The following is a 27,203-nucleotide window of genomic DNA, read 5'->3' on the forward strand; positions in this document are numbered from 1 at the left end:
TTGTAATGACAAGGGCAAGCCGTTGAAAACATGACAAAGAAAGACGAACAAAAATCCTTCTACAAACTGACATTCTTGGTGTCTCCGAAATAGAATCCAATTACAGTATTATGTTACAGAATTTTAGTGTGACCTGTAATGAAAACTGGACTCAACACCGGTCCCTGATTCTTCTATGACAACGTAAATATTGGATAACCAGTCTTTAGCCAGGTAAAGGTCAACCTTTTATCGTACAGATTGGTACACTTAACATAAATTACCCCATGTTCTATTTTATCGAGGCGAGACAAATAAGATGTAGATATAGAATGAATAAATCAAGTAAACAAATTGCCAAGGTTGAAATGTCAAAGTGTAGAGTTTACAATCATCTGTAGCCATTGCATGTATGATTCCAATAAAAGAACTTTGTTCAAAGGTACATTGACATTTGGTGCAGTATACACGTCGGCCACTGGAATATTTCTGCTCCACTTACTAATATTTCGGCGAACCCAAGATTGGCCCCGGTCGCCTTGTTTTTCCTCCGCAGCAGTTACTTGGACCAAGGAGTTCACTTCATGATCTTCACGACAGCCTACCACTTAGCGCGACTGTCTGCCGAAATTTTGTCCCTGAATTTATTCTGTTTTAATTTTTTTTTACTCTCACGGACTCGGAAAAAGTCTAGATGAACCTTTAAAGGCAGTTTTAAGCTACGTTTCGATATAAATACCTTGACCATGTTAATGTCATTGAATTTTGTATAAGCTTGTTTGTTTTCACCAGATTTTCATTTCTCTATAACGAGGCTTAAAATGTTTTATATCTAATTGAGTATAGTATGCTTTCCTTCCTGTACAGTAAAACAAATGTTGGTTGTCTGGATTTCTTGCCACCGGAAACAAAATGCACTACCTAAAATGAAATGCATCATTATTTTACGGGCAAATCGACTTTGCGAGTTGTGCTACAGAAAGTAAGTTTCAGTGTTATATAAGCAACGTGTGAAAATCATGTTATTTTGATTATTAACGCACGGAATGTATTGATTTTTGAAGGGAAATTACTATAATACCCTCCTACTTCATCGGATCTTTGTTACGGTCTCTAATTCGATATGGTGATATCGTGATATTGCGGTTTTCATAACGGCTAACAGTAGTTTCCAATCAGTTTCTCAGAGTTCAGTTCAATGTATATGTGACAAAATCAATGTGAACTTATGATAGTCTGTCAATAGAATCAATTGTTTAGTGCGATCGCAAAATAAAATCTACACTGCGACTATTTCTACCTCAATGTCCGGGATACACAATTTCAACAGGGAGTAACATGAAATGCCCGGTAACATGTATTAATGGAATGCCCTGAGTAGGTGGAACTTCAACTCAGCATGTTTGGACTTTACCCTTGCATCGTACCACTTTGACGAACTAAGCTTACCGTTCACAGACTGACCAATTATTTCCTTCAACTACAATATTGCCTTTGTTATATCGCTTCTCTCCGTGTGTCTTGTCACTAAAGTTCAAGCATGGAACCTGTAAAAGTCGAAGAGAAGGTGAGCACTGATTTCTATGGTGCTGGCAGTGGCCTGTCAATGTTCTAGATGTGTTCGAGATAAAAGCAGGCCGCCATTTTTGTTCGTACAAACAGTTCTCTTCTACTTCAACGGAGTGGTTAACGTAATATTTAATGACAAATCAGTCATTTGAATGTAAAAATGGACAGATATTTGGAGTAAGACTTGTGAACTGCCAATATAACACGTCGGTTTCCTTCCACTTAAGATGTCGCCAGTATCCTACACTTTCAACCCTTTCCACTGTCATATCCTTATGAAATTATTAAGATTTATGAATACATCAGTGAGTGAGTTTAAAATTTTCCCTAAAATTTTTGTTTTTGTTTTTGCTTTCTTTCTTCATATTAGGTCAGACGGTCAATGAAGTAAATAGTTGAGTAGACTAAAAGCGTACTTATATTATGTACAGATAACTCACTACGAAACAGGAAGTACAACAAGAACGATTACTTCTGTTACTATAGTGTTCGCTAATTACATTATGAAGTTTTTTAATTAATTTAACAACATACCTGACCATTAGCGCCGATATAAGTGCATTAAACAAACAGAGAGCAATTATGACAAAATCAGGCATAAGACCAAAAACAAGACATTGACGACTTGAAGGTGACTGAAGCATGATATACATAACTATATTTAAAAAGGTGATTATACTAGTTAGCGTTTTGAACGATAGTATCAATGTCTACCGAAAATATTTTTCATGAAAGTCATTGGTTTCCATTCCTTCCAGGTGTTAGCATTTATGATGGTTAGCATACTTAACAAGTTACTACATATCTGCAAAACCCGATAAAGCATGACATAAATTTTCTAAACCGAGACAATAGTGTAATCATAAACTCAAGGGGAACACTCATTAACAGCATGACCTGTTTGGTCCACTTATTTATTATATTTACCACTGAGAAAAATTAAAGCCCCCACTCAATTATCAGATTTATCTAATAATAATATTATTTACTTGATAAAATATTCAATGGAAAACAAAAGAATGACAAACGGTTAATGGGCTGTTGACACATTCGCTAATGCGAGAACCAGGGATTGAGAAGGGCGCCTTTAAACTTAAATTCAGATGTATAAGCACGACGTTCTGAGAGGACGACATCCTCTGTTGCATACCTGAATTATTACTAGTATTAAAAACTCATATCATGAACAGAAGTATTTGCGAAATAGAATGCGCGATAGACATGTTTATACACGTATGATTTTTGCGTTGGCAGCATAGTAAAACCTCAGACCGACGCTGATACACGTACAGGCACCTCTGCTAAACAAGAAACAGTGACAATCGGTTTGTATCGCTGGACCACATACATCACAACCAGACCCAAAAATACCTTGGCAAATATATAGTTTACTCAAAATATCTCAAAATTGTAGCATGCGAGAAGGTGGAGCTTGTCAGTTAGATATATGACCCAAGTAATCGAGCAGTATGGCAAACAGCCTATTGTTGGCCAGGGGCATGAAGTATGACGTCAGCATGAAAACATGTCGATAAGTATCAAATGATCTATCGTTCAAGTGTTTAGCTGTCTCTGTTGTTCAGTGTTTTGTTTACGGTCGATATTTTGTACTTCTGAAAATGAGTCTTGAACAAAAACTTCATCAAGAGTGAAACAAGAACGTAGTCATTACTTAGAGAGGAGTAGCTACTTGTCTGCTTACGAACTCTCTTGTGTTGCCAAGGTTTAAACGATTAATTCGATTAGTGCTCATGTCTTTTTGAAGCAAAACGATCTAGGCAAGAAGTGAGACAACTGGCTAAAATAGTAAGGATTTTCTGGGTCAAACTGTAGCTGCAACACAAATATTTTATACGATGCGGATATGAATCCTTTATTTCGACAGAGTACCGGCTGGAACCTCGGATAATTTATGAGTGTCATGACATATGACCTGTCGAACAGGTTTGACGGAACATGGTCAGTAAGTCAGCACCATATTGAGAACTGTAAGACTGAAAAAGATTCAATCAAAATAATTCTCTTTTGGTGTCGAGGTCAAAATAATACTTCTTAAGTTATAGTCTGAACTATACCTACGACAAAGTATCGTGAAGGGATACGCAATGATCAAGTCAATGATAATTATATTTAGGAAACAAGATTATATAAGACTGTTCAAATATCCCTAAAAGTTATAGCCCTAGATTATATTCTGATTCATACGTCACCTCCATTGTAACGAAAACAAATTCTTATCACCTAACACATGTCGATCTTTGATATCTTTGCTGTGCGTTGCCAAGATTGGAAAGAAGCCTGTCTATGTACCGGAATTATAACTACAATCAAGCTGAGCTACCGATAATTGAGGCCGAAGAAAATGCCAGAGTTATTTTCTCCCAAACACTCGTAAATTCTCTAATGGTAGCACTATCAGCGAGCGAGAGAGCGAGAGAGAGAGAGAGAGAGAGAGAGAGAGAGAGAGAGAGAGAGAGAGAGAGAGAGAGAGATAGAGAGAGAGAGAGAGAGAGAGAGATAGAGAGAGATGAATTTCGAATAAATGAGTGGTTGGTACTGTTTCTGACAACATTGGACATTTGAACAGATACTATTTTCTTATCATCACATAATTATAAAAAACAATATAATTCCTTTCCGTTTTGTTGACCAGAAGTAAAAAATCTGGTCGACAGTTGATTTAAACATTTGATGGACTTCCTCTGCAGGCAAAGCGTACCTTTTACACACGATCTAATTAAAGTATTGTCACTTGTTTATAAGTTGCATAATTTTTCACGTCGCTTTGAAAAAAAAGGTGCCCTTCAAATAATATTTTTTCGCTGGTAATTCTGACATCGCGATTATTTGATTAATTCCAAACGCACTGTTTTGATGTCAAAAAAGTTTCAGAAACTGCGATTATCGGAAAAATCTTCCGTATTCACGCATTTCAAGTGTGAACATAGTACGGGAGCATTCATTTTTACTGGGCGGGGTGGGGGTGGGGTGGGGGGCGAGTCCGGTGGAACTTAAACTACAAATGAAATGTAAAAAGCGACCCCCTCCAATTACGTTTCAAAATAGTGACCCCCAACTAGTTCATCGATTGGAAAATGTAACCACCCCAAATTTTCATCTGATTTTATTGATTAACCCTTTGCACCCTAAGGTCCTGGAATGAACAATAGTGACACTTCAAAAGAATGACCTTCCCCAATTTTCATGGCTGAATAACGTGTGATCAGCAAGCATCCAGAAAACGACGCTGATAGTAATCATGTATACTTTTATTCCTGTAGCTACTTTCATTCTAATAAATCGGTGTGTGGGCTGATGACGGTTCTTTGACAGAAAAGTTAAAAATCATTCCGTAATCGCTCAATTTATGGACATTTGAACAAGGAAATGCAGTTGTGTCTCTACCTCAAGCCATTGGGATTTCATTACTTTCGTGTTCCTTTTGAAATACTTGACGTGTGGCTTCATGTCATGCTGAATTACTTTTGGCCGTGAACTTTCACCAATTAGCCGAAAGTCCTTCTCTGGGTCGTTATGTCGCTTCCGCCTATTTTGAAGGCCCCAAATCCGTGCCCAAATGAGTGAACGAGAAATAAAACACTCGCATTTCGCCCAATTTTTTTTATTGGTTTCTACTTATTTAAAAGGTGCCGTTTCTCTTTTACAGGCAGATGTGCTAGGAGTACTGGTCATATGTGACAAATGGGACATTGAGAGATATGGTTTTGCAGAATTTCACAGAAATCTAATGCAAATTGTAGCCAGAAAAAAGGGCAAAGGCGGTAAGTTCTATGCCACCGTACTTGATGTCACTATAAGTGAAACTCAGAAGAAGGATGCAGAAAGGGCTGGCATTACCTTGGTCCCTGCTAGAAGAGCAGAACACCTTGATCCTGAGGATGATCCAATAAAAATCCTGTGGCTGTCTTACCCAGGTGGTTACTACCCCCAACTGAAAGATCTACCGAACATCCTATATGTGATTGGTTATGCTCCAATGACGGCTAAAGCTGCTGCTAATGTCCGCCAGAGTCTATTTCCCCAAGCTAAGCTGTACCAGATCAACGCAATTCATCCTGATTACCATGCCAACATGACAAGTGAACAACAAGGTAAACTAGAAGGAGACATGCTAGACATTGCCAGGAAGCCGATGCCATGGTGTCCATTGGTCCAAGTATGCATGCTTACTTTGAGAATGCATACAGGGCAATTCCTGACTGGGCAATCCCCCACATTGAACTTCTGCCAAAAGTTGAGAATGCTTCCAGAAACAAACTATCAAACTTCAGGAAAATATCCAACAGCATATCATATTGTCGTATGGAGATGTTGACAGCCATGCTGATATTATGAGTGACTACGGCAAGATCGCATCCGTACTTGGTGAGGTTGCAGCAGCTCAGAAAGAAGTGTGTGGTCATTCCATAAAATGGAATATTCTTGACGTTCCAAAAGAGTCCATTGATAAAAGGGAAAAGGATCTGAAAGAGTTAACTCTCTGTGGCTTCAAATTAGCTAACCTTAAGTCGACAGCTACAATCATACAACTATTAACCCATCTTCAACAATCTCACCTCTGTATCATTGGTTCGCCTCATTCAGACTTTGGCTTCTATGGGTTGGAGACCATTGCAGCTGGATTACCAACGTACGCTGACAGAGACTCTCAGTTAGGGAATTTCGTCACCAAATACTTAAAAGCGTACAAAGACCTCTTTCTAGTGAGAAGTGAACAAGAGTGGCATGACAAAGTGATGGCAGCGATAGAAGATACTGATACCGCACTGAAATGGGCGAATGACCTCAAGAAAGCATACTTAAAGTGTAAAGAGGTTGACGAGAGCTATGATAGATTTGCTGCTTTGTTCACAGAAAAGATGGAACCGAGTGAAGGTAAGTATATTTAAAGAAATTATGAGTGAGAAACTATACATATTTCGTAGTCAATTAATAACGTCGTCAATGTGTAAATACCATATATCTCCCATGTAAATACGTTGTCATAGCACAGCACAGCAATATTGATAACTTACTGACTAATTTAGCATCATAAGCTAGCTGGCACTTGTCGTGTTATTATTAACGCTGCTATTACTCAAAATGATGTTATGACTTTGTTGTTATTATCTTTTTCACGTTATAATATGTTTATGTTCAGCTCAATACATTTACAGTTCAAGTTGCATGCAATATCCCTGGCCACATTTAACTAAACATAAGGAGTATATGTGAATAGATATTCCATATTTCAAGTGACTGGCCAGGTAGCATTAATCTGAAATGGGTTGTTTCCCCATTCATTCGCAAGATTCTTCACATTGCCCAGTTAAAATGAACAAAGTTAAATTTAACAATAAAAACACTTTAAAAAGTGCCCAACGAAAGAAAAGACAATATGCAATTTTTTCATTCAGATAGTATTAATCAGAGAGAAGGTAAATAATGTGACAAACAGTTATTTCTTTGTGTCAACTAGATTTTGCTGTAACCATCGAACTAAATGCCCAACCGTGGAAGCAGCGCTTGAAAGAGCTAAGAGAACAACGGGAAATGGTGCTAAGGCAACGACCAGATGATCAGACTACACTCGATGCATTGACACAGGAGATTCAGAAAATAACTGAAAGTCTTCTGAGGTGCAAACAAACCTTGAAGAGAAAAGCTGATCAAATAATAGAAGATGGGATTGAGGAGCTGAAGAGACTCTGCTGTGATGCAAATGTTGGAGTGAATCAGGTGACAAAGATCACAGACGGTTCTCTTAGAATGTTACTTAACTTCCTCAGTATTTTAGGTCTTTACAGATTCAAGTCAAGTGTTCAGACTGGGAGATTTGCTGAGTTATACGAACCATGGTTGATAACAGATGAGATGAGAGAGATTGCTGCAAAAGTGAACTTACCCCTGAAACTGCAAGTCACATATGACGAGAAGAAGTTTGATGAACTTGACGCTTTCTTCATTAAACGTGAGTTTCTTCACATTTGTATTAGTTATAAACAGATAACCAGAAACTTCAGCTACAATCTGCTAATCTTCATGAAGGTATTAATCCAGCATGTGATAAATATGATCAACTGTTTATAATACAATTGCATGAATCCAAGTTTTTTCTTTGTACTACAGGAGATGGAGGCATATCTGACTTCTTGAGGCATGTTGGTGATGAAAATGGATACGGATTCTTAAAACGACCTGAGTCAAGCCTCCTGGTAAAGTAGTCTTTACAGGGTAGCACAATAAAATAGAGAACTATATTTAAGCGATCAAATTAAGTTATCATAGTATGCAGGCGACAAGGTTGCCTACAAATATCTGACTAGATGCCAAAGATATCTCATTGAGCAGTGTTTGGTTTATTGTCACCAGAAAAAAAACAAACAAAACAGATCATAGTTGAAGAGTTCAGTTATATTTATTGGAATTTGCTTTTCTTCAGGTGGAACAGCAATCTCTACCCTCCAACAAAGCAAAAACTAACATTGAAGACAGGATTCCACTAGGTAATGTAACCTATGCCACCATGCTACTCTTTTTGCCATACTCATTGGTTGCAGTCTTTAAGAGGGTAACATTGCCTCACACATATTTATCTTAATCGACCTTATGAATTATGAGGTCAAATGCAATGATTTTGGAATGAAAGAAAATTTCATCATAGAAAACTGAAAACATTCCGTTGGTATTCGAATGGCACACGTATCTACAATTTCTGCTAGCTTTAAGGCTTTTTAATCTTCATTCAAATAATAAGCAAATACTTTAATTCAACTCCAACATGCAGTAGATGCCACACTTCCAAATGCTGTTCCACATTCACTTTATTTCCTGTAATAGAAATCATTTTGTCAGCCAAATGCATTTTTCATTTCACTCCATTCCTTCTCAGAACCACTACAGTGCAGTTGTTTCCATTCATATTAATATTGATATACATTTCAAGAGGCTCATCAATTAAAATATCCCGTCGGTACTTGGATGTCGTGCACTACCATTTCTGCTGGAATCATTTAGACGACCAAATGCTTTTTTCATTTCACTCCCTTCCTTCTCAGAACCAATACATTGCAGTTGTTTCCATTCATATTAATACGGGTATATATTTCATTTGGCTGATCCATTAGTGGTTGATTTTTCATTTTGTAGCTAGGACACTGATACTTTTCAAACTCGACCGAGTACTACAGAATGAGCCAGTGACAACAAAGTGGTTGGCACAAATTCTCAATATTGGTAACTCAACAGACATCAAACACATCACTTGTGATGTCATACAAGCACCAGTGGAAATAACAGAAGAGATCCGGCATATCCTGTTAGCTAAGCAGGAGATATTATCTTTGTTGGGAATAAGGGCATTCCTGGTCACTGACAGGGAAGATGGGCAACTGATAACAGAAGGTAAAGTGATATCTAAACGTTTCCACTTCTTGTACTTCTTGCAGTACAGAGAGCTAAATTTTGATTACTTTAAGTAGCCTTGTCTTTATTCTTATCATAGTTTGCCTGAAAGATAATGCTTACTTACTAGAAAATGTGAGTGATAGTCCGTTTCATAACTTTTCTTCTTTTTGTCCGTCTCTGAAATATATTAAATATCCAATATTCTGCTCATAAAATGAATATGGGATTTTCATGCTCAATATACTCATTTTTGTCACAGAAGTTACATTTTTTACTATGCACGATTTCCGTTGTCAAGAACAACATGAAGGATTCTTGTTACAGCTAAACACAATTGTGATAAATTATCCATAATAGTTTGATAATGTAAACTGACATTCAGCAAAATCACACTACGATGGTACAATATACTGCATAACTTGTAAAGAGTGCCATTATTAGGACATTGGTATCTTTCATTGTTATCAGCTCTATGTACAGTGGTAAAGTTTTTTTTATATGATTAGAAGAGTGTTGTTTTAAAAGAAATAGAACAGGGTGAAAGTTGTGTGAACATATTTTTAAAGTATCAATTATGATCACATTATTAACTTTATAGCATAATACGTTTTCACTTCTTCAACAGCCCTAGATGCACAATTTGAAAAACACGGCACTAAAGTTTCAGCAACAACAACCACAGACAGAAGTTTACTTGTTAGAGGCTTATTGCTGTTTGATACCAGTCATTCAAAAGTTGGTAGCTATTGTGATTTGTACTTTCTAGATTTAGAAGAAATAGGCACACAGAGGTATAGGCAAACGCAAGTTGTGAAAGCTCAGCCAGATAAAGAGAGAGAAGAAAAATATTCGTTAGAAGAACAGCATAAGAAAACACTGAAGGAGTTAGATAGAGCTATAAAGGAAGTGAAGTATCTGAAAGATGAGTTAGATAACACTTTCAAGGAAAGGAATGAGGTAGAAAAGCAATGCGAACAAGCTAAGCAAGAAGCCACGCTTTTTAAAACTCAGCTAGATCAAGTGAAAGAAGGAAAGTCAGTGTCAGATAAACTGAGTCAGGAAAGACTTGAAGAGTTAGCTAAGGTTGAGAAAATAGCATCAGAGAAAGTCATTGAAATAGCATCTCTTAAAAAGAAAATACAGAATCTAGAAACAAAACTTGCTCAAAGCAGTGATTTAATGATAAAAATGAAGGCACAACTGTCAAATGCAGAAACAGAACTTGGTCAAAGCAAGGATTTAGTGACTAAGATGCAGGCAAAACTGTCAGATGCAGAAAATAAGGCTTTAGAAAGTGACACACTGAAAGATCAACTAGACAAAACAAAGAAAGAAGTTGCACAACTGATAGACCAGTTAGAGATAGCTGTACAGGAAAAGGATGAGATACAAGAGGAGCTTGACAGAGAGAAGAAAGAGAAAAGTCTACCACAGGCAGCGGGTACAGAGGCAAGTAAACTAGAAAAGGATGTGAAAGGTAAACAAATACTGCTTTAATTTCTATCAATAGGGCTTTCCACTCACTGATTCAGTCCAAAAGTGAATTGCATACCAACAATTGTCATCAGAAAGAAAAATTTTGAAATATTCGATGCAGTTATCAGTTAATTAGGCAAGGGCTCTTACCTCATATGTAAGCAAGTGAGCATTAAAAGCAACACTCCCGTAAAATGTTGTTTATGCCCATGCAAACCGACATAATTTTCCAAATTTCCTTTCAGTGTAATGAGATGCGTAAATTGCCTTTAGAAGTAGTGTTCACCTTCATACTGATGTCAACAAGTAAAGGAAAACTACATCAACAAACAACTTTGTTGATCAAATGAACCATTAAAGTTTGCAAAATGAGGATATATTCTTAATAAAGCAATCCGAAGGAGACATGTAAGTGATTAATTCATTAGCTTACAGCTTACATGTATGCATTCAATTGCAGAAGACAGTGATTCTGGTGGTGTGTTCAGCAGACTTAGAAAGTTTGTCACTGGAGATTCAGGTAAATATATCATTATTTATCACTTCCCTCTTTCAAGAAACTAATGACTACGACTTATCAATCTGCAAATATTTTTATTGGCATGTTCTTTGGAATTACAGTGTTTGTTTGACAGTTTAATTGATAACACATGATAGTTAGGTCAAGATATTAAACTATGAAAATTAGAAATTAGCCAATATGAAAATGCTAAATGTCTTCACTGTTCCATTTTCACATCATTAAATACACATTTACACAAAGTACACGGCCAGCACTGAGATACAATCTGTCAAAAGAATAGCTGTTGCAAATGTCTTGTAAAATACATAAAGTTAGGCAAATGATTTCTTTAAGAAGTTACACAAGTTATAAATTAACCCATCAAAATCACATCAGAATTCTGTAACTATATCTTGAATACACAAAAAATAATTCTTTTGTTGGATCAATTGCATCTAACACAGGACCAAAGCCGATTGGAACCAAACGCTATATTGGTAAGAAATGGAAGCTTGATGAGAGATATGGAGGTGAGTGTATGAAGAATCCAATATGTCATGACTTAAAGTGCTGTTGTCGTCACTCTGCACTTTTTCGCGGGGAAGTCCCCCTTGTTACATCTACGGCCAAGTTGGTAAGCACTACAGGCGCTTAACATCGCTGATATGTGCCGTTAAAATTTGAGAAAAAAGCTGTTTGCAGTCCGTCGCATTGACAAGCTATTACCAGAGAGTGACACAGAGACATAACCTGTACAGCTATATTGGAACACGGTCATCGCTTTTCCCAAGTGCATGCCATTTGCAGAACTTGTCGAACACTTTTCATAGACATGCTCCCCATCATCTGTAATGTGACCAAACCCCACTGCAATTACAGGACCTTGGATCTTCAGTAGCTGTCACATCTATGAGGGCTGCTTCAATTTTGCTTCGAGCGAAGCTGTCTTCAGCCATTTTGAAAACTTCTGCCGTCGCAGGGTTTGTGGGTTATATTTAATGTTTATCGACAATCACAGCGTACAATCACAGCACAGCGTGACGACAACTGTGCTTGTAGCTTTTCTCTTGATTTTTAAAGTTATTTGGGTTGATGAAATTCATCTCATATGATGCATATGCCAATGTTTTAATAACAATCTACTTATTTCAGCCATCATTGTATTAGTTTATGAAAACCTAATACCAGTACTCCACCATACATAATATATCAAACATTAGGGTTTGCATTTTATGTTTACTAGGACAAAAACTCACAAACATCAAATGATTTATATTTTTATTTCATATATTTTCTTACCACCAACCACGCATTTTCTCTGCTTTGTATATATTGATGGCTATTTATTGTGTACAAAAATGATGAAGTAAAAAAAAGTTGGTCATCAGACTATCTTTGCAGATAAAGATCTATAAAGCAAGCCTAGAACGTGGATTTGTCATTTGAGCTACTTCATTTATTCATGATGTTTTATACTTTTAAAAGAGAATATCAATTTTCATATCCTACTGGATACTGAACTTGTAGCATGCAAATATCATTTTACAGTGACCGTCTTGAGAAGAGAATTGCCTAGCTACATTGCGACGTTACCCACACCAACACTCACATACACTGGTCTTTGACCAAACCAAGACAAAAGGACAGTTAAAAAGTCAAAGAGCAATAATTGCAGAGACTGATGCTTTGTGAAATTAACCAGATTTCTCGACAGATGAGTCAATATATTGATTCTGACATTTTTACTGATTATTGATCTTGACACTTATATATTAACTGTGTAAGTTAGCAATTTTTGCTCAATCCAGAAACATCAAACATTACATTTATGGCACCACTACTGGTATATCCTTATAAATAACAATGCCTGGGATTTTTTGTTCAGTGTACTAAATGGGGACACTTCCATTACGCCAATATGCATACATGCTGCCCATGGGGTCGGTTATTTCAGCAACTTGGTCTAAAATTGGGGTATCAAATTGTGTAAACCGAGGTCTAAAACGGGGTTGATTTTTGAGTGCCACACAAGAACAGATTCAACCATCTGTTCCCGTCTCACTAGCAGGGTTCTGAGCTGCACTCAATAACCATGATATCTTTTCTGTGGGGAACCATTAGAGAGACCCCATGATTTATCCAGAGCAAATGTCAACAGACTGTAACTGCAGATAACTGATTATTTTCAGAAGCTGGACCAAAATTTGGTGAGGGTGAAAGGCATTTTCTTTCACCAAAATTTTTAGTATTTCATGATGTCATGGTTTGGCCAGCAACAACATCGCCCTAAATGTTATATAGTAGTAGGCTTTACCAGTAACTCGGTCATGCAAATGCTTGCTTTTTACCCTATAATTTTGCAAATTTTGACGCTATAATGGGGTCCTAAATAATGAGATTTTAGGTCTAAAATGGGCCTTGGTTTTATACCTGTAGCCGCACACCCCTGCCACTTCTCTGAACAAGTGCCACCCCCTCCTATACAGTGCATCATGGCAGAATCTGTCGCATGAAATAAACATAATTATTATACATCTACCATCGAGAACAATAGAATTTAGCGTGCGCTAAAAAGGCGTACGGAACGCGCGCCCATTCCCTAACACGTACGGTTTCAAGGCGCCCCATCCCCTGCGGCTGTAGATGCGCGTTCACTGTAGAACAGTTTCAAGGGACCCCTTGGACGAGTGCCAGGACAAGTCTCTCGCGCGCTCTGTACGTACGTGTGTGTGTGTAGTTCACACACTCCATAACTTGCAGAAGCGCGTCCGAGGTAGCGTTCCACACTGGCACGATAAAATCGGAAGAAAAAATTGTTTACATTGCACGAAAACGGCCACTACTCCGACATTTTGATGCCCCGATCAGGAATGTAAGATGTATAATAATAAGGTTATTACGAAAATACCGCAAAGGATGCACGAGGACATTGGCGCAGCGTATCGCCCGTCGCGAAGCGGAGGGCGATGTGCGGCGCCAATGTCCGAGTTAACCTCATATGACGTTCACTTCATTGCCTAAATATTTCATCTACACTATGGCATAAATTGACACTCACCCTTTCTACGTTACTATCAGGAATTCCTATGGAAGGCCAGCTGTGATTACAGTTGTGGTACTCCTTTCCTTCTTCAATACACCTCCGTCTTTGTTAAATTTGTCATGGTCAGTGATGATTGATTCCAAAGTCCTGGTCTCAAATGGTGTCTGTCTTTAGACTAGGGAACAAATTTAATCATTTTATTTATTTATTTTTATTTTTGTAATTCAATCCATCATCCAACAGGCATTATTACAAGAGTAGGTACCCATAACCCACTACCATTTGGGCAATGAGGAAAAATGCCTTGCCCAAGGGCACAACACCATGCTGGAGTCTCAAATTCACCATCCTCTGACAGGGAGTCTGTTACGCTGGACTGACTCAATTACAGGATGAGGTACCCGTTACTCATTGTCAAATAGAGCAATAAAGAAAAAAGTGCCTTTCTCAAGGGCACAACACTGTGCTTAGAGTCTCGAACTCCCCATCCTACAGTAAGTCAATTACTCTGGACTTACCAGGTCTTAAACTCACCATCCTCTGAGGGTGAGACCTGGGTACCCTAACCACTGGCACACGGTGCCTCTCCAATTTCCTTTGTTGTCAGACACTAGAGACAATATTAAATTCCTACCTTGGATAAAAGGCAGATGAATCTGATTAAATTAACAATGGGTATCTTCCATGTATCATAATGTAAAAGTGAACAATTTCACGGAAATAACACCAGAGAACACTGAAACACAACAATGATTATTAACAGAATTCATACAGTGTATTTCTTACACTTACCAAGTGGCAAGCACTTGCTCCTTGGTACACTCAATAAAGTTTTAGTTATGTAGTCACTCATTACATACACCTTTATTAATATTCTCTGATGAAACACAAGTTAACACAAGACAACAAAATGTAAGTCTGTTTATGATGAAAGTTTAATTGATTTGCCTAATTATATAATACACTTGATGATCATTTAAAGCAGATAAAGGTAAAATGTGTTCTACCAGACTAGTATTGCGTAGTCACTATAAGCTTCCGGGTAAAATAAAACATGCAGGTATCTATCTTCAAGTACGTTCAACCATTGGCGGTGTGACATCTACAGTTTCAAGTAACAGCATCAATAAAATAAACATTTAATGTATAAAATGACTGTATTTGCTAGAGTTTGCATGACTGAATGCTATACAATTTTATATATCATGTACTTGTGTGTGCATTTATGCAATGTCTGTATTTATGCATGAAATACTCTGTGAGAGAGAGCGAGAGAGAAAGAGAGAGTCAGAGAGAGAGAGAGTCAGAGAGAGTCAGAGAGAGAGAGAGAGAGAGAGAGAGAGAGAGAGAGAGAGAGAGTCAGAGAGAGTCAGAGAACGGAGGGGATGGCGTTGATGGGTACAGAGGTGTGTTCAGCTGTGGAGGATCAAAATGAGGGTTCATTGTTGAATATCTCTGAATTCTAGTTCATTAACAAAAGGTTTTCTCCAGAATTTGGGGTATTCAGTGGCCCAAAAATCCCAAAAGAATTATATTACAGTCACAATCATTATTACCTTTCTAGTTCCTGAGGTACCTGTGACAGATTATATTCCAAGTTGGTGTTAATGCTTGCCATGGTGTCTGTCATATTCAGTACCAAGTTTTCCAGTGACTGGATTTTTCACAGAAAAATTGAAGGAGCAGGCTCTTGGCTGACACTTCAGTTTCTGCAAGTTAACTATTGGCTTCATCCCTGTCCTAACTCTCACCGGAAATTTCACTTTCAATTTTTCCAACCATCTATCAATACAATAAACACATATACAGTGGCGCATTTGACATGTACAAAACACAATTATTATAATGACAGTGATCATCCTAATTACTGATGATAATGTACTTGAGGATCAGGATATCTGTAACATAGATGTAACAAACTTTAATTTAACTGATTTGCCCTCTTAGATTTAGGAAATGTAGTTTATTGTATCTAAAATTCAAACCTCTGCCATTTTGTCAACCTGTTCCAGGCAATTGAAAGGTCTGTTTTGACAATGAGTCAAGCACGTGGAGGGATTAATTATGGTATCATTGCGCTGCACTGTGCTCAGAATTTTATTTACTCTCCTCCATTCAGTCTGCAGTTGTGTTTTGTTTGATAGCTCATCTTTTCCACTCAACACCTTCCTGTGAGCTTCCACATACTCATCGTCCACTCGCACGGCTCGTTAGCCAGACAGGAGTCTTCCACAAACCACGCCATGCAGGATACCCCCACTATTTTGAGTTAAGGAGTTTGATGGAATTAGAAAATCAGGCGGACCAATCAGAGCATGCGTTACACTCAAAGAGAAAACCACGCCTACCTTCCAAACGCCGACCACCGCACTGTTTGTGCACAGCTTTTCTCTCGATTTACTTACTGGTTTACTTGACTTGGTTCAAGTGCGTGATTGTGAGCATGTGAGTTGTGTGAACGTCTGGAATGCAATGATCTGTGTTCTCTTTTCATGTGAAATGTGTGAGTAGGATTATGTGAACGCGTTGAGTGGGGTGAACGCGATACAGGGGAGTTTTACCCGGCACAAACTAACTCACTACTGCTCTGGCTGTACAGACTAAATAAAAACGCGTTCGATCGCTACCAAATTTTACACGAGGAACTTTTACAAATCATTTTATTTTTTGAAAATTCACCGACTTGAACCAAGTCTCTGGTTTACCTTCGTCCTGTGACACCCTAATGGCTCAAACGGAGATTTAGGAGTGGGAAGGCAATCTTGCCCGAGTTTAATACAGGATTTGATTGTCATGCATGGGGAAATCTTACTGCGCGGTGGGGATAAAGTTACGGGCGATTTTCTCGTCATTCAGAGAGGTGGCGAAAAGTTTCGTTTCAGTGATCGTTGGTTACGAAATGTATGGCAACGCTTTGTATCGTGTGAAGCGTTAGATATCTCCCAAAGAAAAAAAATCGAACGAATAAATATGGCGATAGTGCAGAAGATGACTTTGAAAAAAATGACGCTTGTAGACTATGAAAATTTCACCTATGAGTAAGCTTATATTGCTTGCTGACGCTTGTAGTCGATGAAAAATTCACCGATGAGTATACTGCTTGCTGTGATTAATAGGTCAATTTTTTTTGAACAACACCCAAACAAAATCCGGTTCTTTGATTTCCAGTTCTAGCATATTTCATAAAGTCCTAGTCCATGTTTTCGAGCCATGTTTCTGGTTGTTTCTCCCGCGGCGTGTCGATGTTCTGTTCCGGTAAATCCTGTTCATCGTCTCACAATGTTTACTATTTTCCAAAGATATGAACAACAGAATAGCTGCCGGCCGCGCCAGTTGACAGGACCACAATGTCTGAACAACGTCTGAGTAATGGGTTTATCGTGAAATTTTGAGGTCAAAATTGGAGGGGTGGTTTAACAGATTTACTTCGGCGGGTAGAACTTTTCTATTTCGCGCCGCGATCTTTTGAGTTTGGCGGGTTGATGTTTTCACCTTACAAGTTGAGCGACAGCGGGGAATATCTTGCGGTACGACGCGCTGGTGGCTGGGCCTTTGTTTTGACGTTTTGAACAGATCAGTTATTTCAGCAGTAGATTTCAGTAGCATGAAATGTAAACAGCGACCACGAATACTTGTAAATGTAACGCCGAGAAAAAAGTGGGAAAAGACCTATACTACTACATTCGTAGTAACCGATTATCTGATTGGCTGTTTACTGGTCACATACAGTCGTGTGGTGGCGCTTTAAAAAACACGATTTAGGGGGTCTATCAGCCAAGGTCTGATTTCGGGAAGCGTCCAGCTGCCCGGAGCGGAGACCTTGGCAAGCGAAGATGCCACATACTGTGCTCTGCTTCTTTTTGTTGTGGAGGATGCAGCACTGTTCTTTGTCTTAGGGTGAGGGGTATATGTCATATGGAATAGCTGGTTGTAGAGAAATAAAAAGATAAAGAAATCACACCCAGTGACCTAACAGTTCTGAAACCCTACACAGAATAGATTTCAATGCAAATAAATTGACAATGTAAGAACAAGTGTTACACATAATGTCACTACATTAATATAGAATATATAAATTACTGCCGATGATACATAAAAATCATACTTACGGTACATTTGACCTACTTTTGTTTAAAGCCCCAATAGCTGTGAATGTGTAATAAACTGATCTCAAATAACCTCAGTTTTCCAAGAGTTTTCTTTGAATAAGACCCATTAAAGACTGAATAAGTGTAGAACACTGTCATAAGTGACGAAAGTGACATGTAAATTCATACGTTTTAGCGTCATATTAGATTTCCCGCATTTTTCAAAAACTAATAATATGACAGAGAAATTAAAGATTGCAAAAACAAAATGTTGGCCATCATGTGTTGTGTATTCAAGAAAATGGCATCATGCTTATCCATTGTATGATCACGAAATGTATCTGCAGGAAATATTGTTTTTGTACATTTCCGTGAGGGCTTTAGACCTTAGGCTGTTGTTAAAGTGTAGGCATGGTGCAAATCAGCCAGCAGTAATACCTTTTTTTCATTTATACGAACCAACTTTGGTTTGAAAATAAAATCATGAAAATAATGCATAATTCGGGCTTTAAATTGCACAGGTGCTCCTATTCCTGCCGTCATCTGTCAGGTCCAACTTACTTTTCACACACTTTGTTGTCAGATCTTTAAAGCCTTGGGTCTGTTCAATATCAGGTGTGACAAACAATATTTGAACAGCTTTAGGTGGGAATGGCTCTCTCCCTACAATTGCAGTTGAAATTTCTGTTGGCCTTTTTTCTGGTTGTTGCAGTGATGGTAGGCATGCATAATCGTGTTCTCACATATTGGTATGGGGCAGACTGAATGTGACAATGCTTAGCATAGTTCTTCAACTTACTAAGTTGAAAAATTATCGTGCAACCTTTCCATGCGAAGTCACATGATATTTTGAAATCACTCAGTAAATTCATGAGGTGTACTAGCTGGAATAGGCAAAATACTTACTCCTGAGATTTTTTGCCTGCAGATGGGACATGCTGCAGAGCTTTGTACCTAATAAATGTAAAATGCATGAAGCAAAAACATGTGATAACCGCCATAGATAAGCTGTTCAGGTTCATTACAAACTTCCTCACATTCAATGACACTCTAAATGTGATGTATTTAATTTTCGGAAAATCTTTCCATGGTGAGCAGAGGTTTTCAAAGATTTCACAGCTTTCTTTTGGATTTCTCCCTCCAGACTTTCAACTAAATTCTTGTCTACAGAGTGGTTGATTGCAGAGATATTTGCTGTACATCATTTTCAGCAGTCCTAGAGCAAGCAGTATATGGCGATCTCTGTTAACTAGACTTTCTTCCTCTCATACTGTACCTGACACATACACTACACTCATCAGTTCTTGTATGTTTGCACCACTCCGCAAGTCCTAACTTTGAGCTACATGTCTTTCCTGACAAAGTTGCCGCCTTCAAACGTCCTAGTGTCTTTCTACATTTGTGACAATAGTTAGTTGGGTATGTCACTGCTACCAAGATTGTCAATTCCAAAGTAAACAAGAAAATCCTTGTGAAAATCGCCACATTTATAGATGTGAGACAATCCTCCTGATGAGCTAATTTTATCTCCACAAAAACAGCTATTCAAAACTAAGCATTAATAAAATATTAATGTGTAAACAATCGATTGTTGCCATCGAGTAACCAGGGTCGAGAAAGACTGACCGCGGTCGGATGCAACACCGTTTGAACTTTCACTCAATGAATAAAATTACTCTAAAATTATGTCGATATCAGGAAAATTGCATTTTAATGATAAAAGGTCACCTCAAATACATACCATTGACCAAAAATATTGCATTACATCAGGTTCCCGATTCGTATTTGGCTAACGGAAACCGTTGAAATTTTAGAATGATAGTTCAAAACATAAACGTTTGGCAACTAAAGCTTTGATGTCGAAGTGCACAAAAGTTTACAAATTCAAGATGATCATCTTTGTCTTCAGCTCTACTTCCATATTTTGTAGAATACGGAAAGAAGACAGCCATTCCGCAAAGAATCTGAAATGACAGATACAATACTGCTGTTCGATGTTTCTGATTATTGCTTTAGTGTACAAGAACTGTAGTACGTCAGTTTGTGTTTTCCTTACTCCAATCAATATGACGCAACATCCTGATAACAAATTAAACGGTCTAAAGGCCATGATTTCATATGAAATAGTTCTGGTGTACTACAGTCACTGCACAGGTTGAATTTTTGTTCTTTATATGAAGTGCTTGAGCCATACCTGATATGGCCACATTTTGTATGTTTAGGGTACTTTTGTCAACTTTTTGTGTAAAATTTGAATTCAAATGTACTGTTTAATCATAACTTTATTTTGAAAAAAATTGTGAGTTATATCCACATCACGATGTTTCTGTTCGTCCCTGATGCTGTGCATGACTCAAACAAAACCTTCCATACCTTCCATGTAATTTCACTCAGACATTAAAACTTGTATTTTGTGAATATCCTTGTGTCACCAGCGTAATCAAGTGTTACTCACCATAGAAACAGAAACGGTTCTTGTCCTTCTTGGATAGTTTTCACCCTTCATCATAATGGTTTGTCCCAATCCATTGTTTTCTGTGGCAATAGACCTGCCCACAGGAAAATGAAGTTACCAGGGATTATTTCTATGTAAAACAAGTGCCTTCAACAATACTGGCATCATCAACCATTGCCATGAGCGGGGTCAATCAGCGTCAAAATTTAAATCATGAGGACATCAGAAATCCAGTGATTGTCTTTGTAAGGAAGATCAAAACAAGTGTTGTTTATTGATGGTCGCGGACAGTGTAATACATGTATTGTCATGATGTGATTCTGAATACAGTTTGTTGATCATTGTGTATCATGTTACAGTTATCAAGGGTAAACCCCTGTTATCACATTTGCCAAAGTGTAATTTTGAAACCATTTGATTGATATTTCTGCTCTGACACTGTTCTCCTGGTTCAACATGACAATGAGACCTCAGTACAGCAACCGAGATGTCCACTTGTAATCTATTTATCACATGTTATTTGCAGAGATGTAGAAAATTTTGGTTACACTTACTGGTGGCAAAAATAATGTATAGAGGGCTTAAAGTCATGTACGAACACATTCATCTTGTGCAAAGTTTAAACTTAGCGCAAAAATTTTCACAGCTGTCAAATTTTAGCTGACAGCCAGTTGTTTTTGTCGGCCATGATTTCGTAGATTGATCATACTTAAAATATTACCTGGGACATACCGTATATAGAAATACAATCTTCAAGTGCAGTCATATGAAGCATGTAAAAGCATCCTCATTGCACAGCATTACTGACAATATTCTAAAACACATACTCAGCACTGTTTCTTTTGTTTAATATGCCATGTGTTGCATTCCTTCAATGCTACAGCTTCCTCAGATTTGTTACTTTGCTGTCATACAGCATTCTCAAATTGGAATATTACTTTGAAAAGTTTTTTACTACTATCATTAACTTTATAGTCCGTATTCATAGCAGACTAAAGAGAGCTTATCATGTGTCTCATAACAAAGTTCCACAATACTGGTACTTATCAAACTTTTTTGTCAGAAATTCATCTATTCATCACTACAACACTTGAAGTAAGTTCCATATTTCTATCAGCCACCTTTCATTTTATTTAGTCTCTTGAATCTGTTCTTGTAAATACGTTCAAAGCTAATTTACATTTTCATGACTTAGGGAGCCGTCAGTATTTACGGCCTGGGGATCGGAGGAATGTGAGGGGGTCACTCAAAATTGAAAACTTCAAGGAGGGTTGCTCAAAATGTGGAGAGGAAGAAGGTGGGGTTACTCAATTATTGTGCGAAATAAATTGAAACACGTCTCCAATACCATTGCACGCATCAATTTCTCAAAATTTTCAATGCGAGATGGGGGACAGCCTCTCTCTCGTGCTCTCCCCTTGGAATGTTGTAACAGTTTTACTGGTGAGACAAATAAAAATACCTCTCAGATTGCACTAGACTGCACCATTGCACACTCAATTTCTCAAAATTTGACAGGATCTGCGACAAAACAACTGTTGTGAATCCATCCTTAATTATCACAGAAACATATATTTTAATTTACCTCAGTTCAATAGCCATTTTGACAGTTAAATATACCATATTCAGGCTGGAGAAATGACACAAGGTCACAGATTTTCCATTTCGATTTCTCAAATTTTCGATACAGGAGGGGGTACCCCCTCTCGTGCTCTCCCCTTGGGGTGTTCTAACACTTTTGTACTTAGCGAGAAAACAAATTAAAACACCTCTCAGATTGCACCAGACTGCACCATTGCACATATCAAAATCTCAACAATTGTTCATGTAAGATACGGGAAGCCCCTCGAAATCTTTCCCCCTCAGCCTTTTGCGTGTTCTGCCCCTGTACTTTCAAATTCTGCCCAATCAGATATCCTAGTGAAAACCCTGTCATGATACCCATCCGAATTAAACAATATACTATATGGTTAGATTTGGTTATATTGTGAGCTTTAATATCTGTATTCATTGTGACTTTGAATTTCGTTTTGATGGTTTCACCTTTTTCAACTCTTATGAGATAATTATGATAATCTAGCAGGTTACAGCAGGATTTGAAAAAGTCTTTACTATCTCTGTATTTTGTAAATTTTACAAATTAATATATAATTTAACTTTCCTAAGAGGGGAGTTCAGTTAAAATTTCAGAGTTAGAGAGGAGGGTTACTCAAATTCATCATTGTTGGCGGGGGGGGGGTGAGGGGGGGGTGTTACTCGAAATTTCGGAGTTTCGGATGACATTCCTTCGACCCCTAGGTCATAATTAATGATGGCTCCTTTCGTGAAATGTAAAACAAAGACAGATAAAACTAATTCACACATACCTGCTGTAAGCACATCTTGACGGGAGAGGTACATGTGTATAATCTAGCATTATATCCAGAATATGGAATGGTACATGTAGCTCTGTACACTACAAAACTGACTGCAAATAAATAAATGAAATATTAGAACTATTTCTATAACAGACAGTGGAGGGGCATTGTTACTGAGAATAGACAAAATTTGTGCAAATATTGTTATATTGACCTTTTTGGTACAACAGAGGTGTACAAAAAAATCTGCAATCATGAGGTCACTAGATGTGATTAAATAATCTAAGATATTAAAGTTTGTAAAAAGTGACAAATATCAATATGTTTACACTTTATTTGACTTTTAATACAAGTGTGTATGGCAGCCAGAAAGAGAAACAATTTGGCCAAAATTATTTTTGAAAAATACATACAAAAGAAGCTTAGATACTGGAATGTTATTTACAACTGTTGGAATATTATCAGTCAGTGTTTTCATTTTGTCAGTTAAACAAATTAATAAAATGCTCACACTTTGGCAAGGCTAAATGCTAAAATAATCTGGTCAAAAATACAACTATTCTAAATAAATCAGGTGTTACAGTCCTCCATGCTGTAAGTTAATTACACAACGGTGAAAGTTATACAACAAAGTGATGGAAGTTACTTAAGTTTTTTTTTAATTTTGCAATTTAAATCATCTGAACTGTAGGCTAAGGCCCTGTGAGATTTGAAATTAAAACAATTGTGAACAAAACTGAAACCTGTGAAATTGTTGATATGACAATTTAACGGTTAATAATTGTAAAAAATTCAGACATTTGTTTACACAATAGAAAGGAATATCTTCCTCATGGAGCTTTCACAGAGTTAGACAAATTTCCATGAATAAAAAATGTTCACATCAGTAATTTCCATTGGTACAAGAAATGAAAACTTACCTGCAACACCTGTGTATAAACATTGACCTTTGACCTCTTCTTTACTCTACAGGTCACAAATGGACAGAGCAGGTGTTGGGCAGTTGGGAGTCTGGTATGGAGCCAGGACAATTTAATTCACCACATGGTCTGGCATGGCATGGAGATCAGCTTGTGATCTGTGAAACAGAAAACCATCGCATACAAATACTCAATAAGAATAAGGAGGCCATAGAAATTATCACATTTGATGGTCAGATTGACAAAGAATTCAAGCCATATGCTGTGGCCATATCCCCTGATGGTCACTTCTTTATCACTGACATCGCCAATAACCAAATAATTATTTGTGACCAAAATAAAAAAATTATTCAAATTGTTTCCCAAAGTGCAGACATTGAGGTTAGCAACATTACTGTAATGGCAGCATTTATTTTTGTCACTGACAGCAAAGGTAAAAGTTTGATCAAATACAACATCAAAGATGGAAAACTTGTTACAAGAGTCAGTGATCGATTCAGTGATCCACACTCTGTAATGGGTACTAGCAACAACCATCTCTTCTTGTCAGACTACAACTCACATGTCATTCATGTTTTAGATTCTGATTTGAATTTTCTGAATTCATATCGCAATGATAGCTTACAGGATCCGCAAGGCTTGGATGTCGATTCACAAGGCAATATTTATATTTGTACATGGGGGAGTAATGGCATTGTAAAACTGAGATCTGATGGACAATTGGTTTGTGTATTATTTGAAGGTATTGTGTATTACCCGGAGTTCATTGCAGTCAATGATGACATCACAACAACAATTGCTATCACAGGGGTGCGGACATCATCCTATCGGTCGGTCCACCAAATCATTGTATACTCTGTATCAACATAGATATGCATTACAATTTCATCAAACTATCACCATTTTTAACACATTTTTCACATCCTACACCCGAAGTGTGGACTAAAAATCCCTTGTCCTCAAGTCGACAACGAACTTTATGTGCATTCGGATCACATTGTAAAAATGTGGGGAAAAATTCAGGAAATTTTTGAAAATAAATTGAAAGCAATGGACGGTTTGTATCTGTGACGTCATCGATTGTTTTGTTGATTTCAAGTAAAGTAGGTAGTAGGTTTTCTCCATTTTTCTCCAAATCCAGAAATTTTAGACATCAAGTGTGGACTAAGACTCCTTGTTCACAAGTCGATGGACAAGTTAATGGTGGTTAAAAACAAGTTTTAAAAATTTGGGTGAAACATTTCTGAGAATTTTTTATGAACAAAATATGAGTAACTTTTGATGAATCATAATGAATGAATGAAAACAATCAATTGATTCTTGCAAATGCAATGCTTAAAATTCAAGCATTAAAATTCTCAAAATGGTTTTCGGACTAAAAATTGATTTAGTAGTTTGTTAGGATTAACCGGTTTCATTGAAAACAAACACCGGCGATATTATAATTTTAAAACTCACAACAATGGAATATTTTGATGACATTGTGTATTGGACTGTCCTGACAACCATCAGATCTCAATTTACACAGAGACAAACGACCGTTACGGTTCATTTGTCAGTGAAATGTACTTGTAAAATATTACCTGTATATCCTGTGATAACTCCTGCATGATGTACATTAGATATTTTTATCGAAAGTCGACGGTATACTCCAATAACGTTTACAGAAAGTAAATGGAGGACGGTACATCCCGGCCAACGGCCATCACCAATCATTCAAGTGCAGCCCAATTTAGGGCAGCGGTAGCGTGTTAATTAGTCATAGCGCCTTCGTAAGGCGTAAATCGTGCAGAATTTACTTTCGTTTAAAAGAGGGCGCTATCACAAGATTCTCATAGTGCGGTTTTGAACGCTACTAGTTTACTGTTCAATAGCATCAGTTACCAGAAATTTTCTCGGCAACGAAACTTTATGGAATCTTTGTATATTGTATAATCAGAAACGATGCACTTCAACACTTGAGTCTTCTATTTTAACAAGTATGGTGTATTGTACGTTTATCACATTTTCTGGCCAACTTAAGAAAGAAAATGTATACGTTCTTTCCATTGTAATATTGACCTCTTTTTAACAGTTAATAAAAACATATTATTTTCTCTTTTGCTGTAATTCATAAAGACTAACAAATTCGTAGTTATATCGGTTTCTTCGTAGATTTTGTACTTGTCTCAGATGCAGAGGTGTATATACTCTTAGCATAATGCTCTCATGTTACAAAATCTAACGTGACTCTATATTTTACATAGATTATCTTTACCTTCGATCTTCAATCAGTCAACAGTGCTGGTATCAAATGCACCTACAGAAACTATGATGTCTCTTCTGCAAATTCTCTTTTGAGGTCACTCCCTTTTATAAGATGAGAAGACACTGCCGAAAAGTATATTCTGAAATACTTAATATGTTCATTGATATTGTATAGAATCAGAGACAGTCGAGAAGCTCTCTCAACTATCTATTATATATATATATATATATATATAATATATATATATATATATATATATATATATATATATATATATATATAATAAAATCTTAGAACTTGGATGGTCTCAACAAACACAACTTATGGTTCTTTAACAGTGACAAGCTTTCGCCTTGTTCACAAGGCATCGCCAGGTCCAACTGATGATCAGAATCCAGGGGTAAAGTACAACCAACGGGAAAGTACAGGTGTGAAAAAAGGACAATAGGGTTTAACGGAGTTCAATGTTATGAGCAGATGACAGCAACAATAGTAAAATAAGATTGAACTGGAATTGTGGAACTCGAACGTGTCAATTAAACGGTTAGAGGTGTTTCTGTGTTTCTGTGTTTACCATCGTGTAACAAAGTGCGTAGTACTTAATTTGGGAAAATTGAATCTTCATATTTTTCAATTTTCTCGAAAATGGTAGGTGCTCTGTAGTTCTATTACTCATAAAAACAAGTGTATAACTTAAAATAAAGCAGATGAGCTTACACTTGCAGATTAAACCGTCATTACTTAACCATTCAATTATCACAAACAAGTTCCAATGTGATAAGCTTTAATTTATTGACCATCTACCACCGAAAACAATGTTTGTGACAGCATACCAAATTTTGACTCACAAAAGTAATTTGGTGCATTCACCATATAACAATGATTTGTCGCTTTTGGGTCAATCTTGACGGGTGCAGCTAGCTGGCAGGGTACGCTTACCCATTCCGGACACCTGGTACCACCACTATTTCGTGTTCAAGATGACCCAATTGCCTGTATATCACTGTTGATAAGATTATAAAATGGTGGTAACGTATTATTATTATAATTTACAGCCTAAGAAAGAAAATCTTGAAAAGTGCATTTGCGAATTCAGCCACCTTTTACGACACAAGTGAATGGTGCAGACGCTAAAAGTGTACGCTTACTTCGATAGTAT

General features: G+C 37.3%; 1 protein-coding gene across 1 annotated transcript; it reads left to right on the forward strand.

Moving 5' to 3' along the window:
• The first annotated feature begins 1,311 nt into the window (after window positions 1-1,311).
• On the forward strand, window positions 1,312-25,840 carry LOC139125653 (restin homolog). Its single transcript, XM_070691751.1, has 10 exons — window positions 1,312-1,546; window positions 5,216-6,444; window positions 7,028-7,519; window positions 7,678-7,763; window positions 7,991-8,054; window positions 8,698-8,952; window positions 9,581-10,432; window positions 10,892-10,951; window positions 11,398-11,463; window positions 23,849-25,840. Exons 2-10 carry the CDS (start codon window positions 5,901-5,903, stop codon window positions 24,664-24,666), a joined length of 3,237 nt encoding a protein of 1,078 aa, XP_070547852.1. The 5' UTR covers window positions 1,312-1,546; window positions 5,216-5,900; the 3' UTR covers window positions 24,667-25,840.
• The last annotated feature ends 1,363 nt before the right edge of the window (window positions 25,841-27,203 follow it).

This window comes from Ptychodera flava, assembly GCF_041260155.1.
Source record: "Ptychodera flava strain L36383 chromosome 3 unlocalized genomic scaffold, AS_Pfla_20210202 Scaffold_25__1_contigs__length_14229661_pilon, whole genome shotgun sequence".
Taxonomy (NCBI): domain Eukaryota; kingdom Metazoa; phylum Hemichordata; class Enteropneusta; family Ptychoderidae; genus Ptychodera; species Ptychodera flava.